At 38.8% G+C, this 27,060-nt stretch overlaps 1 protein-coding gene across 2 annotated transcripts in view; it reads left to right on the top strand.

The window, feature by feature from the left end:
* fxr2 (FMR1 autosomal homolog 2) overlaps positions 1-27,060 on the top strand; it is a 49,181-nt gene that overhangs the window by 19,141 nt on the left and 2,980 nt on the right. The window contains exons 9-15 of one of the 2 annotated variants that reach the window (XM_067446891.1): positions 2,165-2,243; positions 2,369-2,526; positions 2,743-2,829; positions 5,998-6,217; positions 9,027-9,206; positions 15,885-16,088; positions 22,542-22,640. In XM_067446891.1, the coding sequence (XP_067302992.1) occupies positions 2,165-2,243; positions 2,369-2,526; positions 2,743-2,829; positions 5,998-6,217; positions 9,027-9,206; positions 15,885-16,088; positions 22,542-22,640 (1,027 nt within the window). The remainder of the gene's footprint in view (positions 1-2,164; positions 2,244-2,368; positions 2,527-2,742; positions 2,830-5,997; positions 6,218-9,026; positions 9,207-15,884; positions 16,089-22,541; positions 22,641-27,060) is intronic. The other variant, XM_067446882.1, reaches the window with a different exon arrangement.

Here is a 27,060-nt window from a genome sequence, read left to right as displayed (position 1 = left end):
CTAAAAATTCATGTGGCCAGCATGTTCCTTAGGGTTGAGCATCGTTTTGATTTGAACAATTATTGATCAATTGATCAATTACTATTAAAATTATCTCACAAATTTTTGCTATCTCAATGTATTTTTTACAATGGGGTAATTGTGTTGCAATAGCTTACACACAGCACAAGAAAGCTTGATTTCGAATGGTAAATTGAATTTAAAAAGACGAGTAAACAGTAATAAAATAAGAACAAATAAACAGATTACAAACAATAGCACAAATAAATGCAATAGAATAGAAGATACAAATTAAACAGACTGCTTTATTTTTTCAGGTAAGTCTAACATTCAGATAAGAAACTGAATTAAAAAAAATGCATAGTAATTACATTTAAAACAACATTGGATAATGTTCTTTGTAAAAAAAATTCAATAGCGTACAGATGAAACTGTTAAAGTTACACAAGTTGATCAGTCAAGAGCATAGACCGTAAAAAAATAAGAGAGCAGATTGATCGTTTGTCTTTTTGTAGTTTGAATAGCATGACTGCGGTCCCTTTAAGACTAACAGACGCATGGATCCTAAACACTGTTCCTGTTACTCGTTCTTCCTGAACTGTTTGCGACTGTGTTTACGTTAATACTCTTCCAGATGTGCACTGATAATTCTTTGAGTGTATTTGACCAATAATAAGCTGGAAAAGGAAGCAAATGTTTGCACTTGTATCATGTCAGAGGCGGCTTTATTACGGTAGGCTATGTGTGTGTGCGCTTCAGATGTGGAGCACGAAATCTGCGGGGATTAGTAGAATTAATTTATGTGCAATCCCGCGCGAAATTCAGACCGATCACACACTAACACTAACACACTGTCATGAGGAAAAAGTCCAGCAGAACGCGTGTTCACCGTGCTCAGAGGTTAACCGGGCTGAGTGAGAATATGCCGGTGTGTGTGTCAACTCGCTGACGGTGAGAGAGGAGAGCGCAGCTGATATCGATACTGTAAAAACTGAGAATCGTATCGTTTCAGATATTCCAGTATCGATATATATCGAAATATTGATATTTTTGACAACACTAATTCTTGTATGTTTTTCTTTATCTATTGTTTGCTAATGACCATGCAACTTTTTGTAAGATTCATCCTATCTGTTTCCCACTATTAAATCTTACTCCTCTCATCTGTCTCTTTACTTGTGGAGACCTGCCAGTTGGACATCGTTTTAAAAAATAATCTTTCTTTTAATCTTAAACTGTGCATTTCATATAAGCCCCTTTCACACTGCACGTCGGACCCGCAATATTCCCGGAACATTGCCGGGTCGCCTTCTGTGTGAAAGCAGCCACGTCCCGGCATTGATTACTGAATTGAACCCGGGTCGGGGACCTAGTAACGTTGCGGGATTCGACCCGGGACGAGCGATGTGTGAACAAAAGCCGAAACTAATGCCGCAACGTGTACGTAGTTATCGTGCGACTCCTAGAGCTTGTTTTTTCAATAACACAACCCTGCAGTGCCAGAAGAGCTAGTCGGTGTTTTAAACGCAGAGAGTGTTCGTATACAAAAGAAACTAAAATGAAACTAGCAGAAATGTGCGCAAACTGGACACAAGTCGAGACCACCGAGCTCCTTACTATCCGCGCTGAAGCTGAGATCGCTCGCCGTTATACGTCACATCCGGATGTCACGTGTCAACTCGACCCGGGACCGTTAAACGTTGTGTGTGAAAGCGCACATATTACGGTATTTCACTGGCAGTGTGAATGGACCAAATCTAGCGGCCCGGGAACAAATGCCGGGTCGCATTATCCGTGTATTTGCCGGAATCGCAGTGTGAAAGGGGCTATAAAGGCAAAACGAGTCTGACAGCAAACGAGTCTATTTAACTTTCCAGACTTCAATGCACAATTGTGAGCGCAATAATTATAACCTTATCCTTAAATGGTTGGCTAACATATTTTGCATCTAAAAGTGTAAGCTCTTCAAATATTTTCAGTACTGGTTCGTTTAGTAAACCAGTATAACCTGGTGTGTTTTCCCCCTGCGTTACTGGAAACTGTGCATTTAGAACCGAACCGTTGTTTTTGTGTACCGTTGCACCCCTCGTTCATCCATCTTTTGTGGTTTTATAAAATGTGAGTGACCGCAGTGTTTTGACGGGTTTTCTCTTTCTGAGTCCAGACCCCAGAGGCAGTAAAGCAGGCCAGAACCTTTCTGGAGTTTAAAGAGGATTCCTTCCAGGTTCCCAGGAATCTCGTAGGTGAGTTATTTTTGGCTTTTCATGAGGAGTTCTGGACGAAGTTTGTGGACAGACATTATCTATCTATGCAATAATTGTGAAAGTCTAGCTCAAATGTTCTTACACAGTGATTGTCTTTTAAACAGGCAAGGTCATTGGCAAAAACGGCAAAATTATCCAGGAAATAGTAGACAAATCAGGTGTGGTTCGGGTCCGGATCGAAGGGGACAATGATAAAAAGCTGCCCAGGGAGGAGGTAGGCAGGCAGGGGGCTGGCAGAGACAACACTGTCAGCAGCCAAGAGGTGAATGAGCCGCCCGCCTGATACAACAAACCTCTCACTGATACATCTAAATAAAACCTCAGTGCGGAAAACAACACATTAGTAACAAGCTGTTTATTTTCGTGCGAGTGTACACACATATTTGGACATGTTTTTAACCTTTACATCCGATATTGCTTCTGATTTTACTAACATCACAACGGCTGTTCCTGCTCCCCTTCTTTTGTTTTTTTTCAGGGAATGGTTCCCTTCATCTTTGTTGGAACCAAAGAGAACATCAGTAACGCCCAGGCCTTGCTCGAATACCACGTGGCCTACCTTCAGGTCAGTCACCAGTTATAAAAAAAAGGTTGTTCAGCTTCTGAACTGATTGCAGTTGCTTAAAGGGTTAGTTCACCCAAAAATGAAATGTATGTCATTAATGACTCAGCCTAATGTCGTTCCACATCCGTAAGACCTCCGTTCATCTTCAGTTTAAGATATATTTAGTCCGAGAGAGTGCCGCTCCATTGAAAACGTATGCACACTACACTGTCCCTTTCCAGAAGGACAAGAAAGGTAAAAACATCATCAAAGTAGTCCATGTGTGACATCTGTGGGATAGTTAGAATCTCTTGAAGCATCGAAAATACATTTTGGTCCCAAAATAATTCATGATTCATAAAAAATTATTCAAAATTATTCAAAACTGTTCAAATCTTTATTTGAGGATTGAAAACAAACCTGGAAGAGAAGACAATGCTGAAAAAAGTCGCAGTTTTTGTTATTTTTGGACCAAAATGTATTTTCGATGCTTCAAGAGACTCTAATGAACTAACTGATGTCTCATATGGACTACTCTGATGATGATTTTATTCCCTTTCTGGACGTAGACAGTATAGTGTGCATACACTTGCTTACGCTCTCAGACTAAATATAAAATATCTTAAACTGTGTCTGAAGATGAACGGAGGTCTTACGGGTGTGGGACGACATTAGGGGGAGTCATTAATGACATACATTTAATTTTTGGGAGAACTAACCCTTAAGGGTGCCTTGTTGAAACCTTATTTGCAACGTTAAATTGCACTGTACCACTAAAGACTGCTGTCTCTTGACTGGTCAGCTGATGTCCACCTTCATTAAAAAACTGTTGGTCACCCTTAACCACAAACTAATACTAAAAATACCCCATTGGGGTAGATTTGGCGGGGGAGGGGGCAAAGTGTGGATTACATGCCATCGACCCAGGCACCTCTCAAAATAGATGTTTCCCCTTCTCTGTCCCGCCCCAGCTCCACCAGCGCTCAGCTGCTGTTTCAAACCCACAGCTGTCACATTCTGGTTCAACACGTTTACAGACATGTTGTATCTCTTGAAAACCCACTGCAGTAAATGCTGTCTGTGCAGATAATCCTGCCACACCGATGCCAATCGCTTCAGCAGCCTCCTCTACTGGAGAGACACGTGTTGTTGTTTGTTCAATAGTAAAACAAACTAAATATTTATTAAATATTATATTATTGATATTATATATTTGTTGTCTTTTATACTATATTATCTTAGTATTTGGTAAATGGATAAAATAGAAAAGTGGTTCTCAACCTTTTTTTTTTGTGCTGTACCCCCTGTGAAATATTTTTTTCTAACCAGCGCAAAGCATTTTTGGTTGGATAAAATACTTAGAACACTGTGCCGTCAGTGTCTGATTGATTTATTAAACTGTGGAACAGATAAACGCATACAAAATGTAAACATTTCAAAGAAGAAAGAAAAACGATCTCGAACACTCAATCGTCAATCCAAGTGGTTTAAAGGTGATGCCAGGCGGCAGATGACGGGTTGGGTCAAACCATCTTGGTATGGGGGGATTCTGGGTTTGTAGGATAAGGAAATTAATAGCCTACTAAATATAAAATTCATTTTATGAACTTGAACTTATATTTTCTTGAAATATTTATTAAATAATTATTTTTTAAAGGATTATTGCATGGATTCTGTTTTTTTTAAAAACTTGTATATTTTAAAATCTCACGTACCTCCTGGGAGTGCCTTTACGTACCCCCGTTCGAGAACCACTGTAATAGAATATCATGCATACATATGCACGCACGCCCCATGTATAGCTATATCCTTCTTTGCTTTAAAAAAAAAAAAATATATATATATATATATATATATATATATATAGTTCGTTGTCTTTTATATAATTTATACTATATTATTTTATACTCAATTATCTTATAATATTTTATATTGTGCTACAAACTGTATTATATTATCTTGTCAGCAATATTAATATATTATTAATTTTGCTTTTATATAATGAAAACCAGTAATTATATTTTATTATAATGTTTATAAAGTTTTTTTTGTATTTTACTTTATACTATTTATTGCAATTTATGTTCTGATTTATAATTATATATGGTTTTATATTATTTATGCTATGTTGAATCTTTTTACTTATTGTGTTATTATCATATAATACTGTCAGCAATATAAAAGCAATATTTGCGTTAAAAAAATTAAAACCTATATATATATGTATATATATGTATATGTGTATATATATGTGTGTGTGTGTGTGTGTGTGTGTGTGTGTGTGTGTGTGTGTGTGTGTGTGTGTGTGTGTGTGTGTGTGTGTGTGTGTATATGTAAAAGTGTGTATGTATATATATATATATATATATATATATATATATATGTATATATATATATATATATGTATATATATATATATATGTATGTATGCATGCGTCTCAATCATTTGTGGATGGGAGACCAACTGGGAAACCAGGAGCTGCTGGTAGAGGTGTTAGTGAGGCCAGCAGGGGGCGCTCACCCTGTGGTCTGTGTGGGTCCTAATGCCCCAGTATAGTGATGGGGACACTATACTGACAAAGAGCACCGTCTTTCGGATGAGATGTTAAACCGAGGTCCCGACTCTCTGTGGTCATTAAAAATCCCAGGATGTCCTTCGATAAAGAGTAGGGGTGTAACCCCGGCATCCTGGCCAAATTTGCCCATTGCCCTCTGTCCATCATAGCCTCCTAATCATCCCCCTATTCTGATTGGCTTCATCACTCGGTCTCCTCTCCACCAATCAGCTGGTGTGTGGTGAGCGTTCTGGCGCAATATGGCTGCCATCGCATCATCCAGGTGGATGCTGCACATTGGTGGTGGTTTCCCATCTAGAAGAGATTTCCCCTTTTATGTAAAGAGCTTTGAGTGCCTTGAAAAGCGCTATATAAATGTAATGAATTATTATTGTATATATATATAGTTTTTGTGTATTTTATATTATTTATTGCATTATTTATTGTATTATATTATACATTATAATTGTCATATAATATACTATTACATATTGTGTTATATTGTCATATATTATATTGTCAGAGATAAGTGTTTTTTTTCCTCTTTTTACTATGGCTGTATTATATTATCTTTTGTGGTGGTTTTCTCTAACTCTGCATGTGCGCCTGACAGCTCTTTCTCTGTGATTGACAGGAGGTGGAGCAGTTGCGTCTCGAGCGTCTACAGATCGATGAGCAGCTCCGTCAGATTGGGGTGGGATATCGCGCACCCCCCAGCCGCTCGGGGTCAGGGGTCGCGGGCGAGCGGGAGCGGGGCTACCTCACGGACGACAGCACCAACTCCCTGCAGACCACACGCACCTACGGAGGAAGAGGACGAGGACGCAAACCTAACAATACCTACTCTGGCTATGGTGAGACTACAACTCCCATGATGCTCCTCTGTCTTGGACAGTCTAGCCAATTGATAAAGGGTTAGTTCACCCAAAAAGGAAAACTGTCATTAACTCCTCACCCTAATGTAGGGCTGCACGTTTTCAAGTTTTTCATTAACCGTTAACCGAGGCCCTTAGCGGTTAATACTCGGTTAACCATAGTGTGCGTCAGGGTTATTTTTAGCTTATTAATTTGACGACCACCATCTCCGTAGTAAACGTGCCTATAGAGAGAAATGCACATCATGGATTACACAATCAGAGAGTAGCCTTTTTCGTTTATTATTATCATTTCTTTTCGTTTTAAATTGTTAAAAGACATTTCAAGTTTCTTAAGATCTATTTCATGTCTGCGAGGCGTACGCTGAGTTTCGTTAAATTAGGATGAGATGCGCTCCAGTTCACGAGCAATGCGAGTGGCCGCGAGGGCGCTTGCACGATTAGAGCATGTAACGTTAGTAAAATATGCAGCCGAGAATGATTCACACAGACTCAGCGTTTGACTCGCGCGGCTGATGAGCCTCTCCCGGCAGAGATCAAGCATCTGTGGACTCGTCCCTTCAGCTCTGGCCATCTTGCTTTCAGTCCGCGATCAGCTTTTTTGTTTTCTTCATTACAGTTAAAATAACGTCTGCTTTTCTCTAGTCATTTACAAGTTTCTCACTTCAAACTTTCTTTCTTCTGATCCGTTATGCACAGCGCGCACGGCTCCCGCTCTGCTTCTGCCCTAATGCGACTTTTAGTCCAGTGCGACGTATGTTATTTTCCTCTTCATGACGCATATTTTGACTGATGCGACTCATACTCCGGAGCAACTTATAGCCTGAAAAATGCGGTAAGCACTGCATTGCAATACTTGCATTTCGCCCCGTCACTCTCATTTTTAAAGTGCTCCCACGCTTTCTTTGCCCGCTTAGAAAGCTGGTCATGACTTCTTCTTGTGGATACTACCCTAACCCTATGGATACTACAAATGTCTGGGAGCGCTCTGGCGGTCTATAGGGGTGCAAACATATATTACAACTAAATTCAAGGCACGTCATTGACGCCACTTAACCGAGCAAAATGTTTCACTCGGTTACGCAATTTTTAGCGGTTAATCGGTCAATCGGTTAACCATGGACACCCCTACCCTAATGTCGTTGGACACCCGTCAGACCTCCGTTCATCTTCAGACACAGATGAAGATATTAGTGTTGAAATCCGATGGCTCAGAAAGGCCTTCATTGACACCGATGTCATTTCCTCTCTCAAGACCCATAAAGGCACTAAAGACGGCGTTACAAACCCCATCTCACTACAGCGGCTCTACAGTCATTTATGAAGCGAAGAGAATAGATTTTGTATAGTTGTATAGTGATGGGCCGATTTTAAAACAAAGTTTCAAATGGTTATGAATGAGCGTATGGATTCATGATTCGAATCGCCAGTGTCTCGTGATTTCAGCAGTTTGACACGCGATCCGAATCATGAATCAATACGCTGATTCATAACCGTTCGAAACATTGTTTTGAAATCGTCCCATCACTATGTAAGTCATAATTTTATTTTGCGCAGAAAAACTATTCTCGTCGCTTTATAAAATGATTGTAGAGCCGCTGTAGTGAGATGGGCTTTGTAACGCCGTCTTTAGTGCCTTTATGGGTCTTGAGAGAGGAAATGACATCGGTGTCAATGAAGGCCTTTCTGAGCCATCGGATTTCAACACTAATATCTTCATTTGTGTCTGAAGATGAACAGAGGTCTTACGGATGTCAAACGACATTAGGGTGAGGAATTAATGACAGAATTTACATTTTTGGGGGAACTAACCCTTAAAGTCTGAAGTCAAGCATCACATTTTCTGGGTCTGAACGCTGTATCAGATCCCAAAAGCAAACAAATGGTACTAAACTAAAACTACTGAAGAATCATGATCCTAACTTTGATCTCCAGACAGTGATTCATCTTTTTATGAATCCTTAAAATGCTTTCCGGGACAGTGGGAGTCCAGAGAATGTGGTTTTTATACACAGGCAGTTTATAAAAGCTTAGTAATATGATTAAATAGTGCAACAAGTGGAGGCTTGGACCCAGAAACAGTATTCCTTACATCACGACTACAAGCGCAAACATTTTTATTATATCTCTGTCTTAGGATTATGTATAACAAGATTTACAAAGGGCTGCCTTAACCCTGTTGTACAAGGCATATTTGCTTTTAATTTCCTCTAAACCACTAGATGGCACAAACCGTCCACAGCACTTCTCTTAACTCCTGCCTTTTGCTGTTCACCTGGAAGTGTCTGATACCTGACACAATCTCTAGCAACAACACAGTGTAGATTTTAGGTGATTTAATGTTACTTTTCTTTTTTTTATGCTATGAAGTGGTTATTTTGAGCAAGCATTCTCTACGATATTACTTCCGGCGGTCTTTTAAACAAACCAAAGTTTTATTTTTATTTTCACAGCACAATGTGTTGCCTCATCAAATAGTAAATGACTCCTTTTCCTTGTGGTGTGCCTTCAGCCATATTAATAAAATGTATATTGGCATTTATGAATTCTCAAAATCCTTTGCCAACTTAATATCTATCTTCAATAAATTTATGAGAAGCTCTACAAATAAGTCCATCAATAACTGTGAACCTATAATCCTAAATGGCTTCAAATGATAATGCAATCACAACCTGTTTTTTTACAAAACTTGTCACATTTAATTGTAAAATAAAATTTTCAATCTGCTCAACATTTGCTGCTTAACACACATCTTTTTTTTCTTCATTCATCCTTGTCTTCTCCGCAGGAACAAACTCTGAGCTGTCAAATGCCTCCGAGACGGAAGAGACGGGAGAGCGGGACCTGAGGCCTAAAGGTGTCGGGGCAGATGACCGGGGGTCCAAGCGCGGGGGTCGAGGTCGGGGCTCCAGCACTGGCAGGGGCCGCGGAGGACCGGGGCCTCGAAACACTAACACCATCAGCTCGGGTACATGCCGCTCGTAATCAGTACAAAATTCAATCTTTTAATAGTTAATATAATGTTTTTTTTCTAGTACCGTATTTTCCGGACTATAAAGCCGGGTGCACACTTTTTTCCTAAGATTTGGTCGTCTGAGACAAATTTTGCAAATCCTAAAAGATTCCTCTGATCCTAGTCCATTTTTAGATTCTGAACATGCAAACCCATCTGATGACAGTATTTCGCAAGATATGTTGTCGAAGGGTGGTTTAGCTTATCATGCAGGTCTTGCAACAAAGTCCTCTCACTTTTCTTAGTCACCGCACGTACACTAATGTATTCGTCGATTTCTTTGTTCCCCTTTGCTGCTTCCGTTTTTTTAACAGTGTGGCTTGACTGATGCAATACCCTGGGTTTAACAATTTTATAATTCTCTTGTATATTTTTCCATAACTCTCTCTGTGCTAAAGGTTTCCCTCTAGCATTATGGAAACTATTTTGTTCCCATGTAGCTAGGTTCTCAACGATACCCAGATACATGTATTCGCTATCAGTCACCAATATACAATCTTTGTGATTGTTATTTTTCATATGTGTAATGGCTCTATCCACAGCTGTCACCTCAGCTTCCTGAGCGCTCTTATCATCTTCTAGCCTGCCTTTCTCTCTGTAGATGATTTTACCATTTAGCTTGACCAAAAATCCCCATCAAATCTGATCCTTGTCCGAACTCCCATCCGTAAAGTAACACAGTTGCTTTAGGTTTATTATGGTCTGCTTTTCCTTTTTAGGAGTCTTTTCATTTCTAAATTCGATTTGCCTATCAAAGATTAATTTCTTACATTTCGCCCAAGTAAAAACATGAACCATCTTTTGTTCATTTACTAGGTTTTTGGCTTCCCTCACCACTAAATCGATACCATCACCTTTAGCTACAACTATTATCAATTTTTCTGCAGCCAGTGATTTAATTGTAATCAGATTTTTTGCTATTGTTGCCAAGATATCTACCGATGACATATTTTCCAACTTCCTGTGGTTTGCTGGTTTTTCTTGTGAAATGAACATTACCGGTGATTTTGAATTACCTTCGTTATATAATATAACCTCCATTTCTTCAGTTGTGTTATCAACTTTGACAACAAGGTTCTTATCAGGATTTCTCCTGATGATTCGCCCTGAGCTTAAAGCCATGTCAATAAAGTCACACTTGATTTTTTTCTAAGTTTTAATCCCATTTAAAGCTGTCTCCAGCCGTAGCTTTATACAGTGTTTTAGCTTTAGCACTGTATCCTGGAATCAAATCTCTTACAAAATGTAATCTTCCTAATAGGCTTTGCAACTGTTTTAAGCTTTCGATCCGTGTTTTCCTCAACTCTGTGAGTTTTTCTTGAGTTGATTTTGCAATGCCACTTTCAGTTCCTGAAATTTCAAATCCTAGAAACTCAACCTTTTCTTCTAATTCAAGTTTTTTCAGGTTTAATAAGAAGCCAGCGTCAGCTAGTCTTCTTATGGTTTCTGTCAAAACTTTCATCTGTTCTTCCACTGTTTTCGTGGCAATCAGAACGTCGTCAATATAAACTGTAATTGGAAAGCCTTCCAGGATTTCCAATATTATTGCCTGGAAAACATTCGGAGCGTTCGCTAGTCCTTGTGGAATTACATTATAAACATAATGCTTTCCTTCAAAAGTAAAAGCGGTAACCGCTCGGCTTTCCTTAGCTAAAGGAACTGACCAGAACCCATTAGCTAAGTCGATTTTAGACAGTATCTTACCATCATTTAGACTATTTGTTGCATCCCTCGCATTAATAAGATATCTTGTATCCGGTATTGTTACCTTGTTTAATGCTTTGAAATTCGTAACTAGCCTATAGCTCCCATCCGGTTTTTCCACGGCTTGAATTGGCAAATTTGTTGGACAGTTTTCCTGTATACTTATAACCCCTTTTCGAGATAACTCTCCTATGGTTTCTTTTATTTCTGCATAGGCGGCTTTGTTTAGAGGATACTGCCTTTGTTGCGAATGGATTCCGCCCACGATAGTGTACTCATATTTATTTGATAACTTTCCACAATAATTTTTACTTTTTGCACAGTTACTTATATATTTTTCGAGTAAATCTCTTACTTCATTTTTTGGTAACAGTTTTGTTTACAACTCTATCTATTTCTTTCCCCAGGTCGATTATTTTACGCCAGTTAATTTTCTTTATTTCCTCAGGAACTTTTTCTGTCATTTCTTTGATCCTAATTGCATCTTTTAGACTCATTAAATTGGAGCTGTCAACTATACAGTGTATTCCTTCCCAAAAGTATCTATCTCTTGATACAGGGTTCATTTCCTTGCTAAAGCCATATACTCGATATTTTCCATCTAATTTCCTGGCCCCTGGAGGTAATTTTGTTATTGGTGTAATTTTTGCTCCTGTGTCCAAAAGGAATCTAATGCCTTTATAATTTATATAAAAATCTCTTTCTTCGGTTTCTTTCACTAATTTCGACGCTATAGTCGCTTTTCCTGGGGTTTCTAATTCCTATTTGTTTTTCTCTTTAATTGTTCTATTAGACCTGACTCTACGAGCACTGTCGGTTTTAGGTTCTGCTTTTTTATCCCTCTTGCTCATATGGGCCTTTTTCTGATCATCAGACATCTTAACCCATTTTTCTGGTTCAATGTAATCATTTTTCCCTCCTGGGTTTTTGAACTGTGCTGGCCTAGCCTGTGGTTTAGATTTTTGATAAGCCGTTTTACGCTGTTCATTATCATTAGGTCTTCCTTTATGCCTGTCATTTGATCTGACTTTATTTTTCTGATGGCTAGATTTTTGCTTTATTCTAGCCCCTTCTGCAGGTCTATTTCTTTCTTAGAGCTTTCTTTTATTCTTTGTCTTCCATTTGTTTCTCTGTCATATCGTGCAGCAAATTTAGACAATTCTGTCCAGTCAGTTTCTGACCCCCAACTTGCGATCTCCCTGCAGCCTGGTAGGTCTACAACAAACTTTTTAAACCTGGCTAGCATTTTTATCTCAGTCCAGCCCTCTCTGGCTTTTTCAGAAAGGTATGGCCACAATCCTGTGGTTTTTATAATCTCTAATTCCTTCCTTTTTTCGGCTTCTTCATCTATCCCAATCACTTGTGAGGTCATTCAATGTTTCTAGTCTCAAAGATAATCCTGTATGATATTTAATCATTTGTTCAACTAGGCTTTTTGTGACGTTCAATGTTTCCCCCAGTTCAGCTACCATTTTAGCTTTGATCATGTTGTTATTATTATTTGCCCCTGGAAATCTCATATTCTGCAAAAGCTGGATTGAAGTGATGCTGTCACTTTTGGCCTGTATCGCAGGTCCACGTCTAGGCCTAGCAGTCTTATCTTCCTTATCTGATTCTGAGTTTGTTCTTCCCCTTTCTTGCCCTGCGATGGCTGCCATCAGAGACAAATCTATCTGTGGCTTATGAGGAATCATTTTTTTGTTTTCGCTCTCCTCCTCACTTTCATAATCCGAGTACTCAGACCTAGACAGTGAGTCAGAAGATTCTTCTTCCTCTTCTATTCTTTTTCTATAATCTTTATCACCTTTTTGTTGCTTTCTAGGAGCTTTGCCTTTGTTGGGCGGCGACTCCTTGTGAGTGGCCTCTTTCAATTTCCATACATCATTTATCGTTGGTTCTCTTCGGTCTCCTTTCTCATTTAACAGGAGGTAACAATGATTTTTGCATACAATCCAATTGTTCTGCTAGCATATCTGTTTTAGCTTTTGAGCTTGTTCCTGGCATATCCAGGATTTCATCTGCAGTAGGCCCGCAGGCTAGTTTTATTATTTTCTGACCTGGTCTCTTAATATTAGCCAATTGCGAATCTTTTAGTGATAAAATTAGACCAGGACAGGTTAGAAACGTTCTGCCTCCCAGTGTATTATGCTCCCTCTGGTGAGAACTGCTTCGCCTTTCGCCAGATTAGTTTCTAGATTTTCTGTAATTTATCCTCTTCCTACGAGGTATTTCCTCATCCTCAGTATATTCTGAACTTGATTTTTCGTCATACTGTTTCTCTACTTGTAGTCTGTATTTATCTTAATTTTTTATTTCAGTGGAGGTCTGACACGGCCTAAACCTAGTTCCTCCCGTTTCCCAATGTTCACCCTCTATTATCTGAGGACTAAATTCAATAGCAAAATCATCATGTTTAGGAATAGTCCCTGTATCTCTAGGTACTATATTATATTCTCTGCCATCTTGGCTATAATCATACCTTACTGCCCCTTCTCTTTCGGTGCACGGGCTTGGTGAGCCACACCCAGTCAGCGCATCCTGATAAGGGGTACCGTTTTTAGTCACTCTTATGTTGATTCCCGTAACAATTGGAACGGTGGCCTCACTGTCTCCAATATCTACAGTAAGCTTTTTACTTTGATTTTGACATCGAAGCCTTCGATGTTAGCGGTGTACAAAGTATTTTCAGTGGTCAATGTTTCCTCATTTCCACCCTGACCTGCCTCTTTTAGTCGTTTAGTCAGTTTATCTTGTGGGAGCATGACGATATTAGTTATCTTTTCCATGATTGTGTATCTTGGTAATTATCTCTTCATTGAGGTTTCTTGTTGGGTACTCTCTGGTCCCACAGCGCTGTCCTCGAGATTTTATTACCAGTTATTAACAAGAGAAACCTTTTTTTTAGGCGTCCACGAGACAGATTTCTAATGTTAAATGAAGAAGTCACTTTCTTAGTGAATTTTCTTCCCTGTGCTATAGAGACTCTGTTGGAGCATGACAACGAACGCTTTATTGATTGAGCTTTTTATTGTTCACTCGGATTCCTTTAGATTGGACAATATCAAATTGCGCAATCCCGGACGAGCCCCCATGTAGTGAGATCTGGGATTTATCTCAGGTCCTGATTAACCCTTAGGATACAATAATAATAATTGCAACTAAGTAGCCTTGTGCTGTCAGGTCAGAATTAGGTCTAAACCTACACTAGCTTGTTTATCATATACCAGTGATCTAGGTGGATGACCTTCTACCCTTTAATGAACAATACATAATCAATAATCGGTCAATAACCATTTCAATGAATTCATGCTTACCCTCCAGCAGGTTCTCTCATGGATGGTTGGTTGACCTTGGCCTTGTAAGATGCACTATAATGCTCTTTCTATTCTTATAGAACTGTCTTTATAAGCTGAAGTAAAAACTGAACAGTACTTTGTCTTTATAAAATACATTTATTTATACAAAAGATAAAAATATGATTATAAGTTACACAATAATCAATAGTTATTAGCAAAATATCAAAAGGTTACAGATTATAATACTTCAGCTTTTCCAATCTCAACAGGGCAGTCCTGTATGAGTGGAAGAATACGAAGGATAATTACCTTGTATCCAGTTCAAAGCAATAGATGTAAAAATACCGAATTTTCCTTTGAGCAATTCAAGTTAGTTATACAGCAGAGCAATGAGCAAGTATTCGTGGAGAGAGATTTCAATCAATCAAATCAAAAGATGAACACCCTAGAGTCCAAAAGCATATATATACACAGTCTTTGGGTATTTCCAGAGGAACTTAAACTGCTGACTAACTATTAGTAAGTTGTTCACCGGCTATCCGTTGATTTTTATCAATGACCCAGGTTATCAGGTGATCTTGTCAGAGGTTGCTGGTTTCTTTGTTCTTTCTTCCTTTCCTTCCTCTTTGCTTAACGTTCTTTCTCATGTGTGTGCGTGTATAAGTCTGCAAGTGTATTTGTAAGTTCACAATACCTTTTTAATATTTATATTTGAATCTTCCCTTACAAGTTTGAAAAAACAATCAATACAATTTCATAAGATACGATTCAGAAATCAAAACAATTGATAAGATATTATAAACAATTTATTATTATTATTATTATTATTAACCAGCATTTTTTGTTGTTGTTGCCAGCCACCTGTAGCATTTTTTTTATTATTTTCACAATTTCTTGCCTTATCTGAATATCTGAACACGCATTATATCAACAGAAAGAACAGATCCTCTGCTTTTAAACGACAAACAAAGCCTTTTATTCCAGCTTCATGCATTTGTTTTTTATCAACACTTGAATGCGGGTACGTTTCGTAAAAAAGCAACCAAAACCGAACAGATGGGCACGAGTGCTTTTGCCATTTAAACAACGTGGATGTGGAAAATAACGGTGTTGGGCTGAAACTAGAAAAAAACACTTGCCTGACGTGACAGGAGGCTTCATCTGGATCAGATTCAGAACGATGATCAAAACAGATGGAGTAGATCGAGTCCATCAAGCTAAGCACAGCTCGTCCTGGGTTGACGTTTTATTCAGTAAAATAAACAGCATGTAAATAAATTAACTGCCTAATGACTGCGTTATTTTACATGTGCAATAAGCAATGCTTTTATTGTTGCTTCGCCTGTGTTTTGATCCAGATTTCAGATGATGCATAACAGCGCCCCCTACCGTATAACAGTGAAAACATGGATTTTTAAAAATCGCACTACTCCTATTGTGCTTGTTTAGACCCGACTCTGAAGTAGGAACCAATTTAGTCGGCTTCAAATCGTTCCTAGTTCCAGTGGTGCAAACGTGCCATAAAGTGCGGGAACTTCAAGCAATAGTTACAGGGACTTTGAAAAGTTGTCTCCTCATGCAAACTCCTGCCTGTGGCCTTTTGTGCCCTGCTGATCTTCTGTGTTTTTTCCAGTGCTGCGAGATCCAGACAGTAACCCGTACTCTCTGCTGGAGGGAGACGGTGAACTAGGCGGCGATACAGACGCCAGTGAGAACATGGCCGGCATTGACCGCAGGAGGCGATCACGCCGTCGCCGAAATGACCAGGAGCCCAGCCTTATGGATGCAGCCGCTAACGAATCGGACAGTCAGGCGGCCGCCAGCGAGAACGGACTGGGTATGACAACATTTCAGAGTTTATTTAAGAAGGAAATTTGACCCCACGTAATTAGTGCCCTGTATTTACAAAGCAGGATTATCTTTTTTTTTTTTCTTTTTTTTTTATGGTTTCCCCTTTTCCCATAATTACATTCTAATGATGTCAATTAGGGGTGTGATGATATACTTAACTCACAAGACAAGATGATGCATGATTTTGGGTTCGCTGTATTTAAGAAATGCACCGATCAGGCATAACATTTTGACTACATGATTTCCCTCTACTTGTAATAAAGAAACAAATTAAGCAGCTAATAGTTCTTTCAACAATCACTTCAGGGCTTTTTTAAAAGAACTGAATTCAATTTTTTGTTTGCGTTAGGAATGTATTAGCTAAGATAAAATTAATCTAGCATAAAACTACATAGTCTCAAACATGGCAAAGCAATGTTTAACTATGCCTGGCATTTGATCATAACATTGCCGATGCCGATCAGGAGTAAAATTATAACCGGTGAAAGGAATAACACTGATTATCTTTTCATCACTGCACCTGTTAGTGGGTGGGATATATTAGGCAGCAAGTGAACATTTTATCCTCAAAGTTGATGTGTTAGAAGCAGGAAAAATGGGCTAGAGTAAGGATTTGAGCGAGTTACATTCAAGTGTAAACAGTCAAGTGATACACTTCACTTGATTGTTTACAAGGTGAAACCAGACAGTCTCATGCTGTTGTTTCTTTGCAGCTAAATTAACTGGAAATACTGAATTTGGATAATCATAAGCAAGGTGGAAATTAATGGGGTCTTGAGGGAAATAATGTATTCATGGGTCCTCTTCTGTGGAATGTGCCAATTTTGGTAAATAATTTAATTCGATATTTAATTGAGGAATCGTGACAGCCCTACGCTAATCATCTCAGAGCTGAAGTGACATTCATTACACTTTCTGACTATGAATTATCATGCAACAGAACAATATAATGCAAGCACTGTTAAAGGTTACGCCTAATCTGGCTATCACCAGACCAAGCTCAATCTTTAAAGATTGATCATTGGTCTGGAGAGTCTGCTCTGTATTTGCTACTGCTCAAGAGATGCGATAAACGAGCATTGTTCAAATGACTCTGTATGCAATTGGATAGCCCTTCAACCAGTCAGACCAGCGATCCATCGCGTCTCTATCCGTCGTTGTGTTAAACCCACCAATAGCGCGTCAGGTGGATAAGCCGGTTTGTGATTTGTCCGTGCAAATTTGTAACAAAAGCAGAATAAAACATGTACGTTTCCAGCCTGAGCTGCAGAATGATATCAAATTGTCAGCAGAATGGGCTGAGTTTACCCAGTCTAGGTTACTCCACAAACTCGCCTCATATGGCGAGACACCTCAACCAGAAATATCGTCACGTTTTAATATTGTGAGCACTTGTAACACGAGAGCTCGCCTCACCCCTAAAGTCAAGGGTATGCAGTGCAGCAGCGAAGCAGTGGTTTCTGTGCATCTTTCTTCATCCGTGCTCTTGTGGTTATTCACTTTCACCTCACTAGCTGGCTGCTTCTAAGGGTTAGTTCACCCCAAAATGAAAATTGTCATCATTTACTCTCCCTCAATTTGAATTTCTTTCTTCTGCTGAACACAAAGCAAGATATTTGGAAGAATGTTTGTATATAAGCAGATTTTGAGCCCCATTGACTACCATAGTATTTTTTCCCCTGCTATGGTAGTCAAAGGGGCTCAAAATCAGCTTATCTACAAACATCCTTCCAAATATCTTCCTTTGTGTTCAGCAGAAGAAAGAAATTCATGCAGGTTTGGAACAACTTGAGGGAGAGTAAATGACAGAATTTTCATTTTTGGGTGAACTATCCCTTTAAAGGTGTGATGAGGTTTATTTCACAACTGTTTTACAAAACGGACTCAAGCCGAGTGCAAAAACAAACTTGTGTCCAATCAGCAGCAAGGGGCACGTCTACTATTGATGGGGAGAAGTGCTCAGTGCACGTCATTATTCAAAACACAAGACTAACATAAAAACGTACATTAGCCGAGAACTAATATATGCTGCTTCTGCTCGTGTCATGTTCACTTGTTTGTCCAAGTTTGTGATCGTATTGTGGCTCACTTTAGAGATGATAAAGATCCGTTCATTTCTACACTGTATGGAGCGTCTAAATCTCCTCACTGTCTGTCTCAAGCGTCATCTTACAAAAAATCTCTGACAAGTAAGATACTACACTCCTAATATGTAGTTTTTTTTTCCTCCTTTCATGATCTATAATACCCTTATCTGGTCGTAATTGCAATATGTTCATTAGTTAGACTGTCGAGGCTCGTGTACTATCGAGTTGTTCATGAGAACGGTTTGTGTTTTTGTGATGGAAGGGGTGACGTTTTCATTGAATATTCGACCTAGATTAGTAACACACAGATTCTGCCATTGTCGTGGCCTGGGTTGTGTATGTGTGGGGCGGAGCTATTTAAATAGGGCAGAGACCCTTTTATGGGTAGGGACGTGTTTGTTTTGGTGAGTTGAAATCTCAACAACAGTTGGCAACAACAATAACTTTTTTTTCTTTTTTTTTTTGAAGAGTGTGGTGAGGTGACCTACTTCTAACGTTCACTAAGCAGAATTCAACTGATTCCACTTCTCTGATTTGTAGATCTCAATCTGATTTTAATAATGTATTTTTAAATGTTGAAATAAACTAATCAAGGCAATAACTGCCTAATCAACTAAGATCAGTAAATGTTTCAGAAGTATTTCTCATTCTTCATTTTTTTTTTTTTGTGGAAATGAATCAACAATCGAAAATGGAGTAAAAACAGTAAACACAACCGATTTTGTTACCAGAGCAAAAACTTTTGAATTAAAGAATGAATTCACTCCAGAATTAAAATTTCATGATCATTTACTCATCCCCTTGTTATCAAAGATGTTCTTCAGTCGGAAATAAATTAAGATTTTTCTCCATATAGTGGATTTAAATGACTTCAAGGTCCAAATTGCCATTTAAATGCAGCTTCGAAGAGCTCTACACGATCCCAGCCGAAGAATAAGGGTCTTATCTAGAGAAACCATCAGTCATTAAAAAGTCTTGCACTAGCATCCACAACTTCATGCATTACATAATCACGCTGGAAAGGTCACATGCACTGAAAACGAAAACTTAAGTAAACATCCTGTATGCGCACATGTCATTCAACATTAGGGCTGGGACGGTGTGGATTTTTTTTTTTTACCGCGGTTGAAAAGCAAGAAACTACCGCGGTAAACCGGTTTTAAACCCGTGATATAAAAGAAAAGACGTGCAATAGGCGTGGCGCCGCGCACCCTCTTGTGCATCTTGTTGTGATGCCACACATTAATCTTTTTCTATAGTTTGCTCTGTAAATTAAATTGAGAGTATAACTAATGCATATATGGTATTTTAAATACTGTACTGTATTCCAGATATATATATATATCCTACATTTTACAATAATAAACGTGCAAACATCCATTTCATAAGCATGGGTGTAAATAATGGTTAACTTAAGAATATAAGAGAATTAAATATTTGTTTAAAAAATATTTGTTTTATAACCTATTGTCCCGCAAAGATGTGTCACACCGCTCGACGCTTTGAGATGAATGTGGGACACGAGCTGGATAGACTCCTGCTCGAATATCTTCGTCTTCGTTTTCTCCTGATGTTGTAAAACGTCTGAAGAGTGAATTTTATCTTCCACAGGGTCAAGACATTTAGGCTATGTTTGATTATTCACCGCTAGAGAAAACGAAAGTAAAACCGCTGGGTGCACGTGAATGGCGCTATTCAAATAAACTTGACGCGCCTCAAGTCTAAAAACAAGCACAAACTGTGTTAAATAATATTACGTCCTACAGTGTTTTTCTACTTTACCGCAGTAAGATGTGAACGGGTGTAATAGACAAAAACGAAAGCAAAAGAAAGGAAGAAACATTTATAATTCCCTGCGATAATTAGTGTGCAGGGAGTGAAGATTTGGGGAAAGAAACAAGATGTCCCGTGGGATAAAATGGACTAACGTTAGCCCTATTGTTAAGATTTACGGAAATCGAAATATCGGCCGACCAGATTGCAAAACCGATTTAAAGAGCTGGCGAATCTTAAATTGGGCTCAGCCTCCCTCTCTCATTCGGCAGGAATCCATAGCCTGTTTTCATGGCTGCGATGTAACATCTGCAAATGTATTTCCCTTGTAAAAGCTTTGTGCTTCACCCCTGTGGTAAAAATCACGTAAAACAGCGTTCACAAACTAGCGCGAATGAGGCCGGAGACACACTGCAAGCGTGGCGTTTCTGCTGCGTGTCGGCCGCGGGGCGGCTGCGCGGCGTTTTCTCTGTCTTTGCACACCAGAAGCGTGTCTGACGCGGCGCTGCTGCTGCTGGGAAGCCCTATACTTCATGTTAAATATAAATATATTGCCTATTGATACAGCAAAGACATGTCGGCAGTAGCCTATTGACCATACATATGGTATTGATGGCAAAATAGGCTACAGAATATGTCGTTCTGTATTGACAGGTTTAATATTTCAAAATCGATAATTATGTTGTTTTTTATTATTACAATTAGACCTATTTCTGCATTTATGTTAACCTACAGACTTTCACACATGAAAATGTCATTTATTAATATGTATTTGTGTCAAAATGGCATATAAACATATTTTCCTATGCTATTTTGCCTAGAAACGCTTCCAACACGCTCGCGTGTCGCGTGAAAAATAGGCGTCTCTTCTGTTTGAAGCATGCACGCGTTTTCCGCGCGGCTCGGACCACGCGTGAGCTGCGCGGCTGATGCTGGCAGTATGCAAGCGCTAACCGGTTAACATGGGAGCCGAAATAAAAACGGACACGCCACGCAGCCGAGACGCTCACGACACGCTTGCAGTGTGTCTCCGGCCTGAGTCTTTATTCGGGTTAGTAAAATAACAAAATGTAGTTTTTAAGTAGAAAATATATTTATGTAAAGAGAGAAAATGAGTAGCCTATAGTAAATTATATATTTTTATACAAATAAAAAAAAATCACGATAAAGTGAACATGCTAGTTTTTCTAGCAAAAAATATGAAGGCTAGAATGTAAACCTTTTTTTTTTTTTTTTGGTGGTGATAGCGGTGATGATCTCAGACCCGCGGTAGGCATCACGTGACTGCGGTAAAACGGTAACCGTCCTAGTACTATTCAACATACAACTTTTGAACAGTCCTCCTTTGCCATGTAAACACTGGCTCGATTCTTCTGCCTTCGTCACGTGTGACCTTTTCATCTTGACTACGTAATGCTTGAAGTTGTGGACGCTAGTGCAAGATGAGCGTTTTGGGTTAAATTTGTTTTGTTTTTTTAGAAAATGTTTGGCTAGATAAGACCCTTATTCCTCTGCTGGGATCGTGTTGCGCTCTTTGAAGCTGCATTTAACTGCAATTTATACCTTCAACCCATTAGTTCCCACTGAAGTCCACAATATGGAGAAAAATCCTGGAATGTTTTCCTCAAAAACCTTCATTTCTTTATGACTTGTAGAAAGAAAAAACCATGAACATCTTGCATGAGAATGGAGGTGAGTAAGTTTCTCAGGAAATATTCATTCGGGGGTGAGCAAATCCTTTAAGTATTTCAAAAACACCTGCGTTTTCACGGCCCACACTACAATGTGAAAATGCCGTTTTCAGATTTATCCACTTTGGAGAGCGTTTTTGCCAGACAAAGGACAAAACGGAGAGAAAAAGATGGGATGAAAAGCTAGGCCTTAGTGACTATCCCTGCTGATTGGCCAACGAGCTCAACAGATGAGATGGTGATTGGCTACAATGCTCAACGCTTGTAAAAACATGCTGTAAACAGAAAACGGAAGACTTTTACACTCAGAAAACACTCAAACAAACACGAGTTAGAGCGTTTCAAAGCAATGTCTATAATCTGGTACTTGGTCCTACCGGTAAATGGCAACCTTTCTCTCTTTGTCTCTTTTTTATAAAAACATTTTTTTTTTTTTTTTAAATTACAGTACTGACTGTCACCAGTAGTGGCAGTATGTTTGACAACCCTAGTCACTTTTGCTCACTATAATGCATCCTTGCTAAACAAAAGTATTAATTTAAAATCTTACTGACCTCATTCTTGTAGTGCATGTCCCTCTTTTCAAATAAAATAGTTTCTTTGCTTTGAGTTTAAGGGGATAAATTGTCTCAAGGATAAAAGATAAAAAAAACATGACTTATTTCCAAGGTAATGGCAACTAAAACAACTCTTAACTGGATTTTTGGAACGAGTTATATTTGTAAAATGGGGATAATCTGCATGCTTGAGAAAATGATTAAAGTCTGTCCACCTGAAAGCCTTCAGGTCGTAAAGAATCCTCAAAGGAATGTGCCTCAGAAGATAAAATGAAGACAAATTGGTCCCCTTGCATCTCATGCTCTCTTTGCCTTTCCTCATTTCTCGCAGAAGAGGAGGGCCGGCCCCAGCGCCGCAATAGGAGCCGCCGTCGCCGTAACCGTGGCAACCGTCCTGAGGGAGGGTCTACTAGCCGTGACAGACAGCCAGGTGAGAGAGTGGGAAGAGGGCAGATGCAGGGAGTAAAGAAAGAGAATCATCCAGCTGCACATTTAAAGGGTTAGTTCACCCAAAAATGAAAATTCTGTCATTAATTCCTCACCCTCATGTCGTTCGACACCCGCCAGACCTCCGTTCATCTTCAGACACAGATGAAGATATTTGTGTTGAAATCCGATGGCTCAGAAAGGCCTTCGTTGACACCGATGTCATTTCCTCTCTCAAGACCCATAAAGGCACTAAAGACGGCGTTACAAAGCCCATCTCACTACAGCGGCTCTACAATCATTTTATGGAGAGACGAGAATAGATTTTGTGCGCAAAAAAAACTAAATAACGACTTGTATAGTGATGGGCCGATTTCAAAACAGTTTCGAACGGTTATGAATCAGTGTATTGATTCATGATTCGGATCGCCAATGTCTCGTGATTTCAGTAGTGGCTTTCATAAATGATTATAGAGCCGCTGTAGTGAGATGGGCTTTGTAACGACGTCTTTAGTGCCTTTATGGGTCTTGAGAGAGGAAATGACATCGGTGTCAATGAAGGCCTTTCTGAGCCTTCGGATTTCAACACTAATATCTTCATCTGTGTCTGAAGATGAACGGAGGTCTGACGGGTGTCCAACGACATTAGGGTGAGGAATTAATGACAGAATTTACATTTTTGGGTGAACTAACCCTTTAATAGACCCTTAAGGGTTATTTCCCTCTTTATTATGCAGATTTAGTAGAGAGATAGACAGGATGGTAGAGAAGAGGATTGGGCGGGATTGTGTTGCTGACCAGATTCAAACTTGCATGATCATTTTTTGTGCATTTATAGTATTTAAGCTTTTGTTTTTTAACAGGACTATGTTTTCTGCAAAAACACATGTTTATTGGTCTTTTATACATTTTTCCTTTTTATGAATCTTATGGCTTTCCACCGAGTAGTACGGTATGCAATTATTTCCAACTCCACTGTCAGAAGTTGTGAATGGTACCTTAGTCCTGAAACGTATCGTATCTCTTTATTTTGACCCCTTCCAATGGGGTACCTAATAGAGGGTGATACGGCCCACGGGAGAGGATTTTCAAACCTCTACCATCCCACTCCCACTCAAAAAATCTCTTCCCATCCCAATCCCACTCAAAAAATCTCTTCCCATCCCAATCCCACGAAAAATTTCCATTCCGTCCCAATCCTAAAAGAATGACTAAAATCACATATCTATTAAACTGACGATAACAAGGTCACACTGTTGACGCTCGCGCAACCTCTCGGGGATAAATCACAACACATGAATGCCGCTCACACAGAGAAACAGCGCTAAACATTCAAAATGTTGTTCTTATATTTATATCAAATGATACAATTAAACAACATCACTCAACCAAGAGTGTCCTGAATACCATCACGACTGAAAATTACACTGATTTCATATGACAGTTCCGTAAACAAATTAACATTAAAGGGGTACTTCAGCGCTGGGAAGATGAATCTGTATTTAAACTGGGTCATCAATGCAGTAGAAATGTGAAATTATTTTTGAATTTGGTGTCTTCTAGACTGAGAAAAGACAGAAAATGTATTTTTGTCTCCTGGGGATGAAAGACTACAATTCCCAGAATGCTTCGCTGCCCTGTAAGGCCATTCCCAAAGCCACCAACTTGATTACTGTGACTGAGTTAGAGAACAGACACTACAATTAAAAACTGAACGTGTCTGTTCAATATAATGAGTGAGTCGCCGCAGGAGTGAGATAAATGAGCTGATGAGCTGTCGTGATGAGAGCTGAGGTAATCGTGACTACACTCGCGGCATACATTCACAACGCGAGTTCAGTCTGGCGCGTTTCAGTTCATGCCTTTGCAAGCTTAACTTTCATAGAAATTAATTTGAGAAGTTAAAAGACTTACATTGCTCACCATAGCTCCGTTTAAATGAGTGCCTGTAGCTGCGAGCTGAGCTCTCAGTGTGATCTCCATCCCCCATGCGCGGATTCAAAACATGCGGAAATGGCTCCCTCTGCTGGCTGTAGTCTTTAGCCTTTGAGCAAACATTCCTCCTATGATGCAAAAATCGTCAATTTGCATCATAGGAGGAATTTTTCCAGAAATAAAATGCATAAATCTCTTGTCTCAGGGAGATATGAGGGGGGAAAGCACAATCATTTGAATATACTCCAGGGTTTCTACTGATACAAAGCCATATGCTAATCGCTGAAGTAACCCTTTTATGTCACTTACATTGTAGATGCCGGAGTGTTTTTGTTTTATTTCAGCAGTGAAAATAGTTCCAAACAAAGATTAAAAGTAACAAAGTTCCAAACAGCAGAACCATAAATAACGCGTCTCACAGCAACAGTGTGCGTTACTGAATGATTCAGTGTTTAAATAAATCGGTTGAATCAAAGATTCAATAACCTGTTTGTAAACGACTGCCTCAATCGTGAATGAATCAGCCTTTGGAATGAATCGTTTGAATGAATGACTCAATGACTCACTCATTAAGACTCACCTGCTGCCACCTACTGGAGGTTTAGTTTCATGTTTAAACACTGTCTAAAATTTCTTATTCATCCAAAAATACAAATCTCATAACATTATTTAATGCAGTTGTAATTTTTCAGTGTAAATTAATTTAATTAATATAGCCTAGTGTCTTATTTTAATTGAATGTATAGATCAAATTTAAGAATATAAAGTAAGATTGGGGTTAAAATGTCCTTTAAAAAAGGTAAACCTATCAAAAATATGCAGTTTTCAATATGCCAAAGCTGATTAAACACTGTTGAGAATATTGCTGCAGAATAAATTATATTTACAACACACAAAAAAATACAAATATACATTTTTTCTGGAAAAAAGTGAATGATTTAATGAAGTGATGATTTACTTATTCGAAGGACAACCACATGAACATGCTTAATGTCGAGGCCTGTAATGAATCGTGGTAAAAAAAATCCAATGAATTATTAACGCGGGTATAATGCACGCGAATGAGTACAATTATGCAAGTTTTGAGTTTATAAAGTGGGAAATTACCACAAATGTTTAATAGTAAATGAATCAACAAATAACACATTATCACATCAAATCAGTCATTTGAAAACGTTCTTGTGATAAATCATTTCAGCAAAAATCTCTCAAAATTAGCAAATTGCTTCTGGTTTCAAAAGACGTCGCACCTACACTAAAGCAATCTGCATAATCCGATTCAACAGTTCACGCTCGTCTCGGGATGGAGAACGGAAATCAATTGAACATGCAAGCGATTTTTAGCATTTCGTAATAACAGTTACAAGAGATATGAGCTCATAACCACACACACACAAGCCTGTAACTTAGAGCTCGTACATTACAAATTAAGTTTCCTTAAACACTCAAATACACAGAATTATGTAAAAATGTCCGCCTTTAGTGAGTATTCACATAAACACAGTCGAGTCGGTTGTGTCTAACGTGAATGTAAATAGTGCAATATTACGTATGCGAATATTATGAGATCTAAATGTCATTGGTTGAAACGAACGCTGGAGATTTTGTGTTATTCGATCTCATGTTAGGCTATGTGTGTGCGTTGATCAGTGTTAAAAGGAAATAAATGTCTAAATTAAACGGTTTGATTCACTGACCTGTCGATCTCTTCAGAAGTCTTAAAGTCAGGATAGTGACAGATGCTTCTTGCCTAGGTTTGATGGTTCTTCATCAGTTTTATAAGCAAAATAATTACAAATTCCACTTCTACCCCTCTCTTTATTAATTCGTTTTGGGCATCGAGTGAGATTCAACTGCTTTATACATTTGTTCGTCTAAGTTGTCACAATTGCCGGTTGTTTCGGGTCAGTTTGTGTAGCGCGCTGCCATCCAGCGGTGAACTTCAGGAAGGCAGCATATACCGAAATGTGCAAAATCATGATATCATACCGTTTTAAATAAAATATATACCGGTATTTTTCCAGTACCGGTATACTGCTCATCACTAGTGTGTGTTTCTCCCCTGCTGTACCGTACCAAACCGTCAGTTTTGTGGACCGTTACACCCCTAGTGATGTTTGATTATTCACATTGTGTAATTTAGATTACAAAAATGTTATCACTTTTATTATATATATCCAAACTTTTATGTTAAACTCAATTAATTGATTTCACAGCCCTAGAATCTTATCCATCTTTATGACTTCTAGATTCTTATGTAGCACGATGTTTCCTGTGTGTGTTGGTTTTTTGGGCGGGTGTATTTTCCATCAGAGTTGGTTCAAAATGGTTATCAAAATATGTTTCCATCTCTGCAGATGATGCAAGATCTGCCATTGTCTCTTCAATGTGTTAACCACAGTTCGTTTTTCCGGTCCCTGGCTAAGGCGATATAGACAGACACACTCTCAGACACAACTTTCTTCTCTTTTTTTATAGTTTCGTTTTAA

Source organism: Pseudorasbora parva, chromosome 1 (assembly GCF_024679245.1).
Source record: "Pseudorasbora parva isolate DD20220531a chromosome 1, ASM2467924v1, whole genome shotgun sequence".
Classification (NCBI taxonomy): Eukaryota; Metazoa; Chordata; class Actinopteri; order Cypriniformes; family Gobionidae; genus Pseudorasbora; species Pseudorasbora parva.
This window is presented reverse-complemented; position numbering and strand designations above follow the sequence as displayed.